This window comes from Aristolochia californica, unplaced genomic scaffold (genome assembly GCF_029961685.1).
Source record: "Aristolochia californica isolate CCGP_79_NKW_82.1479 unplaced genomic scaffold, dmAriCali1.0.hap1 SCAF_14, whole genome shotgun sequence".
In the NCBI taxonomy this organism is placed as follows: domain Eukaryota; kingdom Viridiplantae; phylum Streptophyta; class Magnoliopsida; order Piperales; family Aristolochiaceae; genus Aristolochia; species Aristolochia californica.
In genome coordinates, this window is record NW_027181815.1 from 4,879,523 (window position 1) to 4,890,621 (window position 11,099).

Here is an 11,099-nt window from a genome sequence, read left to right on the forward strand (position 1 = left end):
TTGCAACACTCTTTGTAGGACTTAAAGGATAAGGGAGATTTGTTGATGGAGTTTTAAGGTAAAGTTCTTCATCTTGCAACTGTTGTAGACATGACTTGTCGTTTCTTTTTCAATAATTGAGTGACCAAACTTAGATGACTGTGGTTTTTTAATGAACTTCCTTGTTCTATTCTCGGGTTTAGGGATGACAAACGAATTTGCCTTCCTTGAACTTGACCGGTTTAGACTGAACTGTGGCTTTGAGATGATCACTCTTTTTTGGGTCTTGGGATATCATGACAACGAAGTTGATTTTCTTTATGGAGAAAAATATAAGAGATAGAAATTGTCCCATAGAGTATGCCAAAAATGTGAGCGTACAAAAGAATCTATCCATAAAATAATGTGATTGTTTTATAGTACGATAACACAAAAAGAAAATTACAAATGGTTTTAGGTCCTAGTTCTAGTGACCCTCTAATTCGATCTCCTCGACAGGTTCAAACCACTTTTGTAGAGGAAGTAGGTTGATTCGGTTTTGATGCTTTAGGTAATCTTTGTTTGACCTTTGGATGAGAGTTTCGGTCTTGCACTTATGTATGGTGGATTTGAGTTACAACAGAGTGACGGCAGGAACGATCTGCTTCTTGTAGCTTTGAAGCAAACTTTTGATAGAGTATCGGTGCTCTAGCGATCCAACCTTTATGATTTCCTTTTTCAACCTTTAGTAAATCCATATTTACTAATTTAATTAACACTTTTTACATTATCTAGAACAAGTAATGGAATAATTATATAAGCATTTGGTATGATATTAGCTGCTACACAAATGTTTTACAAAAAATTTCTTCGATGGCAGCTGATACATTATTAGTTTTAATTGAGTAGAAGCATACATATACGAGTTAAGTTTTGATTTTATTTTTATTTCAAATTTTGATAAAGGTGGGAATTTGACAAAGGCAAAAAGCATTGATAATGACACTACCTAAATTATCACAATATTAATTGAACCGAAGTCATATTGGGGACAAAATGTGACAAATCAACTGAGACTAGCTCTGAGTGCTCACAATTGGTTGGACCCCTATAAATGATGAGTTCATCTTAAACCAATTTAGCCAAATTGGATTACAAAGTTGGGGACTCAAGGAAGATTCATAAATCCTTCAATAAACCATATATTGATTAAACGTGATTGCAGTAATCCTAAACATAGCTAACAGCCCTTGTGAAAAGAGGAGTTTGATATAATAGTGTATTTAAAAGCAGATAATGTATTGGTTGATCAATACTAAATTACCACTAATTAATTTATTAAGGGTTCTAATATAAGGTTCTATCATCTCAAATAATGTTGCAAACGGGGCATGACAAGAAGTTCAAGTCTCCCATGTGATAGTGGTGGTAATGGAAAATGTGTTCTATATTCCCTTTGAAAAGTGGAAGATAATGTTCCATTTCAATCTTTTCTCCGAATCTGACTGCCTGTGCTATGTTAATCTTAGAAAGTGAAGATCAAAAGCTATGGAAAACTAATAACATGGTCCAGTAAATCAAATGTAAAGGTCCACCGAGTACACTCAATTCTGCTTTCTGAAGATCATTCTGACATCTTATTCCAACATATGAAAGAATATCAGAATATGACCATTTAAATCAAAAGCACAAGAGCAATCTGTGACCTCTGGTGAAACATCTGCTTTTACTTACCAGTTAATCTCAAAGAACATAAAAATGTTTCAAAGATCGAAGCGGTTTCTTTGTTAAGAGATGATTCTATTGTCGGACATACACTGAACTTGAGTGTAAGGTAATAGATCAACGGAAAGTTGGGTTTGGGGGCGGGGCTCTGGTAAAAGGAAACCATGAGCTGCACCAACGGAAATGGCCGGCGATTGTTGAAATTGGAAATGTGAAATGTTTTTTTTTTAGTTTTTACTTCTCCCTGTATCCGTCTGTCTTTCTTGCTTATATCTTATAGAGACAGGAAGACTCTCTCTCTCTCTCTTCATTGCATCTAGTCCCTCCTCACTCCATCGTACAACAGTCTCCATCAGAGTTCTGACAGAATTATATGGCCAGTGAGGCCCAGAAAGTTGAAAAAGAAAACCCCACAAGATTAAAGAAATTTTTCAGAGGAAAAAAAAGGGACGGCAAGAGTTACTTCCAAAGTCCAAACCAACCCCAGATGCTGAACTTAAAAACAACCTTCACCTTGTTAGCCCCAGAGCTACGCTAGTTGGAGTCTCTCTCTCTCTGTAGAGTTTCAGACCTCCTGCAAAGGAAAAAGAAAAGAAAACATATAGGCTTGTACATGCTTTTCTCTATCCACCATTTAGAGTAGCTTTGTCTTTGTGAACTGTACGAAGCCTGGAGAACTCTTTTCTGTTTTCTTCTCAGATCAGTCTCCACTTTATCTGTTGCTCTTTCAATATGAATTGATGGACGCTGTGTTCTAGAAGGAAGATATAGAAGCGAGGACGAGGAAGCAGTGCATCGGCTACCCTTTGGAGTCTGCCTCCCTTGTCCATGATTTTCCTTTTCTTTTGAGTTTACTTCTTCGTTTTTGTTATTTAAATGGCGCTATGATGAACGACTGTAACACCACTGCAACTGCTGCTCAAGAACCGGCCGTCTGTCTTAACTGGAACGGTTCCCCCTCCATCATGTCCTTTGTAGCCTTAGCGCCAAATTCCCAGAAACAACCTTGGGACTTCGAGACCAATACAGGCGTCAACAGTAGTAACTTCATCCACCCACCAAACGGCTTCTTAGATTTTCCCACACCTCTTTCGACCACTGTCACCCAGGACAGCTTCTCTCAAATCCCAGAATTTCAAAATGGGTTCTTGAAGAGGGAAGACGAGAGTTACTGGTTGGACCCGGGAAACTACAGTAGTGCGAGAATTGGGTTGAATCTTGGGCAACGGACTTATTTCTCCTCGCAAGAGACGGCCGTGATCGATCGATTGTTCAAACGGTCGCGTGGGTTTTACCAAGCCAGCCAAATTCCTTGTTGCCAAGCTGAAGGGTGCAAGGTTGATCTTACGAACGCAAAGCATTACCACCGGCGGCATAAGGTCTGCGAATTCCACTCCAAGGCCACCAAGGTTCTTGCTGGTGGACTGGAACAGCGATTCTGCCAGCAATGCAGTAGGTAAGAGAAGCCAAATCACTGAAAGACAAAAACTGATATTTATTTGCTCCTCTGAGTGATGATTTCGGTGCAATCTAGGTCTAGCAAGATAAAGTGCTATCTGATAACTGTATTTGCAAAACCCACTTTCTGGTCTCAGCTTTTCGTTCCATAGAACGAATCATTGACATAATTAAGGAAGGGTCTACTCCATGGCGGAGCCTTGCAAAATTATTCATTCTTGTCTTTTCTTCTGTGAAGTTTTTCTTGTCTTCCTTCCGCTTGTTGTGGAGGAAATCAGGAAAAGAAAATGTATGTGGGGATTTGCAGAACTCCAAATTTACTGTAAATTTTATTTTCAGAGTTGCAAATGGCAATTAGACCCTCGTTTCGGTTGATTGTGTACCTTCTTGCTGATATTTATGAGAAAAATGCAGCTTATCTTTTATCAACTGCTCAAATTTCCAACTGTGTCCCGTAATTACATGTGGCTGTTCTGATCCCATGTTCTTCGACCTTCCTTCCTTCTCCTTCTCTCCTTGTCATGGTCAGGTTTCATGTCTTGGCCGAGTTCGATGAAGTGAAGCGAAGCTGCAGAAAGAGACTCGCAGATCACAATCGTCGGCGACGAAAGCCACAGCATCCAGCAAAGCCAGCAGAAAAGGATGCGAAAGGTCTCTGCTTTCAGCTACTGTACATGGCTTCTCGATACACTGATCTTGACCATTGAGCTGAAAAGTAAGTCGAGCTGGGTTGATTCGTTTTTAGTAGCTAACACCTTCATCTTTTCAACTCTGCGCAGGCAGTGACAAGTCACCATCCTCTACACTTCCCCTACTAACGGTGAAAGGAAGTGAAGCGGGCAGGAGAGAACAATCGCAGCAAAAGATAGTGTCAATGAAAGCGCCTGCAGGACTGTCTCTGGGTGGGTTTGTTCAGAACGGAAGGAGCTCGCTTCCTTCACCTTGTTCAAGCTTTTCGGTGAGAGAAACGAATGTTTCCCTTTCTCCTGCAGGGTGCATCCTGAGCACCTGTTTTCACGGTCAGACTCAACCGCAAGCAGAAGACCTACAGAATCTGTTCCATTTGGGGAAGACCATGTTTGAGGTGGACATGCTTTGATTAAGGAAGTAATAAGAGAAGAAAAGCGCTTTGATTAAGGTTTGCTTAGTTTTCCGCAGTAATCAGGTTCTTGATCGTGCTTTCTTTGTAATGAAGAGAACATGTATAAGAAGACGTGGAAGGCTTGGAAGTTGCCCTTCTACTTTAAGCAATCTTAAGCAATGCTAATTTGTGTTTTTGATTTTCTTAAGAGGTCCCTCTTTTTTATCTTTTCTCCAAGTTTTTCGACAAATTTATAGAAACGAAGGCACGCTTTTAAGACTGCATTTGCTGCAAATGTCTAGTCAATGGTGTCCCCTTGAATGAGACCCTTTCCAGTGGCTTGGATTGGACCAATTACTCCTTCTCGCAGTTTATTTCATATTTGATTTATTTTATCCAATTCCTATAGAGAGAAGGAGTAGAGAGGAAACGATAAAATCATAAAAAATAAAAGGTGTTTGTAAGATTCAAAGTACTTTTGTCGGGCACCCTTTTTTAACCATCTGGACCACATCAGTGTCATCTGGGTAAGCTTCTCTGCAGCTTCCTGGGGAACTCTCACGTTTGGGCTTTTCGCCAGTCACTCACCAGCGTTGTTGAATATCATGCGCCATGAATTTGTGCACTGATGGTGATACAAGTGCAGAAACACTCAAATCTGACATCTATACATGCCTAACTAGACGCTACCAGCAACCACTCCTCGACTAATTGACGTTCTCTATTATTAAGATTGTCCTCATCTGTGAAATATGAAGCTCTGATTTGTAAGTATTCTTGTCTATATGTGAGTGGCTTGAGTCCAACTGCTTTTACCCTGCGAAGATGAAATTACTCGTGTATCTCATTGGGGGTTATACGCACGAATGAGGATAACCTTGACTTTTACTTTCTCTGTGCTCTTCAAGGCTTCTGCAATGTCGCTTGATGCCGGTGTAGGCGCTCAAATTCATGCCCAGATTGTTCACTTTTACCCTCATAGATATGTAGATTAAAAGCGAGTATTTTGAGGACGCCTGAAAGGTGTTTGATACAATGCCGCAGTGAGGGCCTCTCTTGGACGTCTCTGATTGTTGGGTACGTTAGAAAGGGAGAAATAGAAAAAAGCAAGCGAATTATTTGACCGGATGGGTGAGAAAGATATAGTTGCATGGACCTCGATGATTACAGGTAACGCCCAAAACAGAACTGCGGATTTTTTAGCAAATGTGGTCTATGGGGGTTGAGATGGATGAGGTCACGCTAGTGGGTGTTACTTCTACCTGCGCACAATTGCGTTCGTTAAAATAGGGTCAGTGGTTCGGTAAATTGCGAGGTAACGTGGGCTCTATCAGAATGTTATCGTGGTTTCCGCGAATGGTTGACATGTTTGAGAAGTATGGCTCCTTGGATGAAGCTCGGGAAGCCTTTGACACGGTAAAGGAGCAAAATGTCCTCACATATAGCACAATGATAGGAGGGCTTGCAATGCACGGTCGTGCCCTCCCTGCAATGCTGTTGTTTGAAGAAATGGGGAACAAAGAAACCAAGCTCAACGGGATCAGATTTATGGGAGTGTTTACTGCTTGTAGTCATGCAAGATATGTTGATTAAGGGCGACAATACTATGCCATAATGCGTGAGAAATATCAAATACCACCCACTTCAGACCACTATGCATGCATGGTTGATCGATTTGGCAGGGCGGGGACTGTGGAGGAAGCTTACGATCTCATAAAATCAGTGCCGGCTGGTAATAAGCTTCATGGAGCTGTAGGGGTGCATTGCTCAGTCCTTGGTGGCTCCATGGTTAGGCCCCCATATTGCCAAGGTTGCTGCCAAACATTTGTTTGAGCTTGAGCCTGATGGTATTGACAATTATGTGTTCCTTGCAAATATTTATACTCCTGCTGGCCTGTGGAGAGAGGTTGTGAACGTAAGAAAAATGATGAGGGATTTAAGTTTTAAAGAAAAACCCAGGCTGCAGTTGGCTGGAGGAAAAAGGCAAAGGACGGCTGCCTGCTCGAGTTCTTTGCAAGTAGCAGAACCCACATATGGTACAACAAGATAATGACAGTTCTGGAAGAGTTATTAGAGAGAATTAAAACTTAAACAGTCCCGATGTATTCCAATTTTAAGCTGCATAATCTATGATATTGGTGATAGCGAGAAGGAACAGTTGCTTAAGACCCACAGAGAGAATCTGGCATTGGTATTTTGCCTCATTGACACAAGCCAGGGAAGTGTTATTAGAATTACAAAGAACATTAGAGTGTGTGAAGTTTGTCATCTGTTCATGTGCCTCACTTCTAAAGTTACTAACAGAGATTGTTGTGATGGATATCATGAGATTTCACCATTTAAAGATGGTTCCTGTTCTTGTGGGTGACATTTCATGGAGCACACACTTTTCCTGATTCAGCAGTTCTGGTTTCGTTGACATGGGATGTGATCAGCAAATCATGTGACATTGGAAGGATTGGTTAGCAGTATAGCAGCTAATAATGTTGAAGCCACATCTGCGAAGGGAAGCAGACCCTAGTGGGGGACTTTGCTTGAGCAGTAACAATGGAACATAAAACTAGCGGACCGTTTTCTATTTCAATTGGATATCCACTTTTCTCTCTTTTCCTACCCTCGCAACAAAGTGTGTGTGGGGGAGGAGGATCGCTTCGGTGTTGGGATGATCGATGGATTCCTAAATTGCATCTCCGTTCACTGGGAGAAGCTGCCTTCGAGTTTCTACAAGAAACTGTGGAAAAAAGAAAAAAAAAATGGCTGCTCATCAAAGACATTTCTTCGAGCTTAATAAGCAGGGTTTTCCTGTTTCATAATTATTTTTTTTAAAATAAGTTGGTTGTTTCTCAATGTCTGAATATGGCTAATCTCGACTTGTTTTTGTGACTCATTTTTCATATTGTAGATTCGAAGAAGAGTTCATCAACAAGGTTTTCCCCTCTTGCAGATTATTTTACTCTGTCGGAAAGATCAATGAATCTAACTCTCAATGTCGTAAATGGTAGTATTTCTGAAGAGATATTGCCCAAAAAGTTAACGTTGATAGAAAAAATTGAATGTAAAAAACAAAACTTTGTGGTTCATATGGAGAAATTTTCTCTTGGGAAGATGAACCAGCGTCGTTCAATCACGCTTGGAGAGGTACGAAAGAGAAAGCAGTCCAAGAGGAATAAAAGACATTGATAGTACTCAGAGCAACCCAGTGTTTGTCATGTGTCTAACGCATAATAGCCATTGATAGACTTGGAGTTTTCCTGTGCGGCATACACAGAGAAAGTAAAAAATAAAACGGTGTCTACTACCAATTAAATGCACAATAAACAGTCTGACTTTGTATTTATTGCGTGTTCGTCCGCTAGTCAAGAAACACTAAATGAGTTCGTATTTCCAGTGCATATGATGCACCAGAAGTACTCAGCGATTTCAATTCACTGTCTGTACAATGCAAGTAAGCAAAAAGTAGCTTTGGAGCTCTGTAAATTTAACACAAAGTAGACAACAACTGATCGGTGTTTATTCCAAGCACTATAAGGACCGTTAAGATAAGAACTATACTGTTGTCCACTGTCCTTCAAGGACCAAGTGCCTTGGTGTTTATTGTTTATCCAATATCAAATTAAATGAACACCTAGTGCTTCAGTGTTTAAACATTGCCGAGTAAATTGGACTGTGAACATCCTGGGATGCCTCCTCGGTCGAGCTAATCAGTGAGACACATCTTTCCTTTCAGCGTTTCTCCCCCAATTATGATGCAGCCTTACGGTGTCAGTTCTGGTACTACAAATGACTGTACAAATTGACGTTTACCTTCCCTCCTCTCTCATATTTACAGCACAAAAATATAAGAGCAGCCATTCATGATTGTTAGTCTATGTACTGATCAGCTGAGAGGAATAGTCACTAATCTGATTCCATCTTGTTAACAATTACAAACCACCAAAGTACTCAGAATAATGTATAAAATAAGTAATTCTAGATGTATTTGTGCTCATCAAATATCAAGTTTAAGAACCTGAGAACGGTTTACTTTTCCCTCAGAAGATTAACAACAATTGAACTGATTCAAATAAACAAATTAACGTCTACCTTCCTTTTCTCTCTTATTTACAACACAATAATATAAGAGCAGCAGCAATGTTCTTACCCATTGATGTCTTCTACACGGTTTATTAATTTCTGGGGGATTTCCTACACCAGAACAGCTTATCGGGTATCAACTAGGGTTCGAAGGATATGCACCTGCAACTCGAGACACACAACATAGCTCTCCACTTCGGAGAACAATTTTTTGACTTCCATGTCATTACCACCGGGCAAAATCCTTTGTAGAGTCGCCAGACGTCGACCCAGTTCCTCTTCTTCGTCTCTCTTTCTAGCTCTCTTCCTTCCTTTTTGTCGACAAGTACTCTTCGAGGTTATTGCAGAATTTCGAGAAGTAGGGGCAGGGCTGCAGGTTTTGTGAGATCCAGAAAGAACAAGGGGTCTGGGAATAGCGGGTGGCATTAATATTGGAGAAAGAAGCTGCATTTGCTTCACTCCTAAGACGCTAATCAAGTTGTTGTGTTTATGCACGGGGAGAAGGCTCGAATAAGTTGGTTCATGAAGAGATTCTACGTTCAGGTCTAACTCCAGCTTCTGCTTGAGGGCATGGCTCCAGCTGAATCCGCCGGCGGATACTGCTAGAGCCATGTCAACCTGGTGTTTCACGATCTTATACTTTTCTTGGCCTTCGTCTGCACTGAGCAATTCGATGGGATCGAGTTTCAGCATGGCTGGCAGCAAGTAATTCAAGTAGTTCTGAGAGAAGGTGGCGCGTAATGTAGCATGTGGTTCCAGAGAGTAGACCCGCTTTCTCTTGCCCCTCTGAAAGTCGTCCGCCATAGATGCAAGGGAAGTAAAAAAGATTGTGACCTGCAACTTACAAGTCACTTTTGATGATTTTCACGGGGAGAACATAATGAGACATTGTGGTGGCGGTGGCTTTAACGATTCTGATCGTGACGACGGAAATGAAGTTACAGCAGCACCTATAGCAACATTATAGGTGATTGCAGGGAAGTTGGTAATGGTGGCGGGAGCGGTACTGGTGGTAATTGCATTTTCAGAGAAAAGAGAGAAGAAAGAACCAGATGAAAGAATGTGAACAGTGGTAAGAAAAAGGGATCGGGTGTGAATAAAAAATAATAGGAGACAGAGAAGTATGAAGAGGAACGAAAGACCACTTGTTTCTAAATTAGATCAGTGAGTCATGCATGCAAGCATAGAAAACGAGGCAGGCATCCATTTAAGCCCAGAGTTTCAGGAGCAGAAGAAAAGCGCAATACGAACCGGGCAAGAACACCAGTTGTGTAGAGCTGACCATTATTAAAGCTGAAAAGAGCGCCTGCTTCCTCCTCCACTATCTCCACACATGGAGGACAGCCATGACAAATGCCATGCTTGTGGAAATAATTGATGAAAGAGGAAGGAGAAGAAGTGGGAGCTTATATTTAGAGGGATATAAAGGAAAGAAGGGAGAAAGAGAGAGGAGCCAAGCTCAAAGCGGCGAAAACCTAAAACCTTAGAGCCCAGTTTTTGTGGGAGGTGTGTTTTGGCATCAACCCCCACTCCCTCCCAAAAGGATTTTTGAGTGCAGAGAGAAGAACAAGAAGCACATGGCTGCACATGCTTCACCTTCCTCCCTGCTTTCTTCACCTACCAAAAGTCTCCTCTTTCCCATGTGCACTACACAACAAAATACTAAACCCCACCATCAATGCGCTCACATGACTCCAACCAAAGCACCCTTTTCAGCTCTCTCCCTTCTTCCTTCCACTCATAATCCTAATTTCCATCTCAAACACCAAGCTTGCATAAAAAAGTTTGGATTGATTTCGTATGAAATTTGGTCTTGCAATTTCTCTTTGAAATCTGTTTGGTTGGATCGGAAATTAGAAGTGAAAGAAAAGATAAAAAAATTAGGTTTTCAAAGTGGATCTGTAAATTTTTTTCTGCGTCCATCAAGGAGGCCTTCTCTCTTTCCTCTTCAAGGTCAAGTCCCTCTTTTGTCGACACATGATCTTGGGGCCTAAACAGTCAGTGGGATAATCTCACAAAAAAAAAAAAAAAAAACTTATTTAATCTAGATTGACTAATCCTGTCTAGTCATTGTCCATTTGTTTTCTAACAAAGATATATACACCAGACCCACCAGAAGCCGAGAGGCTGACTGCGAAGGCTTTAGGGTGCAAGAAAGCGAGGCAATACAAAAGGAGACAAAGGAGTGGCAGAGCTAGCCGTGCGCGTCGACCTGGAAGCACGATGACGGGAAAGAGTGACCAATCGCTCCTCCAAGTGAGAACTCGTCGAGCCATGGCCATCATTGAAACCTGGAGCTACTCGTCCTCTAGAACTACACGATATTGGGAGCTGCCCTTCATTGAAAGCCCACATGGAGGAAGCAAGCTATCATTTTCACTTCCATCCTCATTAGTCATATCGTTTCCAGTTTTCCTACACCAAGTTCAGTTACTTGCTGTAGTCGTACGAGCTCAATTGACAGTTCTCTACCCGAGAAAATGAAGGCTTTTTAATTCTTCTTGAAGATTAAAACACAAGTAAACAATGGTTAGATTCGTTGATCTGATTTATATTTACTCCGATTCAATAATTAAGAGTTTAATTGAGGAAGAAACAACCATGTGGGGTTGAGTTGTTATCTTTTATTGTAGTGAAAAGTTGAAGATTTTGACAAAGGTTGGAATTTGGGCATTGATGGAGTTTGGAATTTAGCAAGGGGGGAGCACATGGGGAAGATTCATGAGGACCCTACTTGCTGAGCTTCTTTTGAACAGATAAAAGTAGTCACATGCAAGAAGCTTACAGGTTGACAAGCTTCAAA

General features: G+C 41.1%; 2 protein-coding genes across 2 annotated transcripts; one reads left to right on the forward strand and one right to left on the reverse strand.

Moving 5' to 3' along the window:
- The first annotated feature begins 2,136 nt into the window (after positions 1-2,136).
- On the forward strand, positions 2,137-4,439 carry LOC137950714 (squamosa promoter-binding-like protein 8). Its single transcript, XM_068797317.1, has 3 exons — positions 2,137-3,139; positions 3,671-3,792; positions 3,921-4,439. Exons 1-3 carry the CDS (start codon positions 2,568-2,570, stop codon positions 4,238-4,240), a joined length of 1,014 nt encoding a protein of 337 aa, XP_068653418.1. The 5' UTR covers positions 2,137-2,567; the 3' UTR covers positions 4,241-4,439.
- A 3,321-nt stretch (positions 4,440-7,760) lies between these two features.
- LOC137950459 (transcription factor bHLH146-like) lies at positions 7,761-9,814 on the reverse strand. The gene has a single exon (XM_068796938.1). The coding sequence runs from the start codon at positions 9,098-9,100 to the stop codon at positions 8,423-8,425; it is 678 nt and encodes a 225-aa protein (XP_068653039.1). The 5' UTR covers positions 9,101-9,814; the 3' UTR covers positions 7,761-8,422.
- Positions 9,815-11,099: the final 1,285 nt, after the last annotated feature.

Coding starts and splice junctions, on each gene's coding strand:
- LOC137950714 (XM_068797317.1), top strand. CDS start 2,568: ATGATGAACGACTGTAACACCACTGCAACTGCTGCTCAAGAACCGGCC. Junction 3,140..3,670: donor TTCTGCCAGCAATGCAGTAG/GTAAGAGAAGCC, acceptor TGTCATGGTCAG/GTTTCATGTCTTGGCCGAGT. Junction 3,793..3,920: donor AGCAGAAAAGGATGCGAAAG/GTCTCTGCTTTC, acceptor AACTCTGCGCAG/GCAGTGACAAGTCACCATCC.
- LOC137950459 (XM_068796938.1), bottom strand. CDS start 9,100: ATGGCGGACGACTTTCAGAGGGGCAAGAGAAAGCGGGTCTACTCTCTG.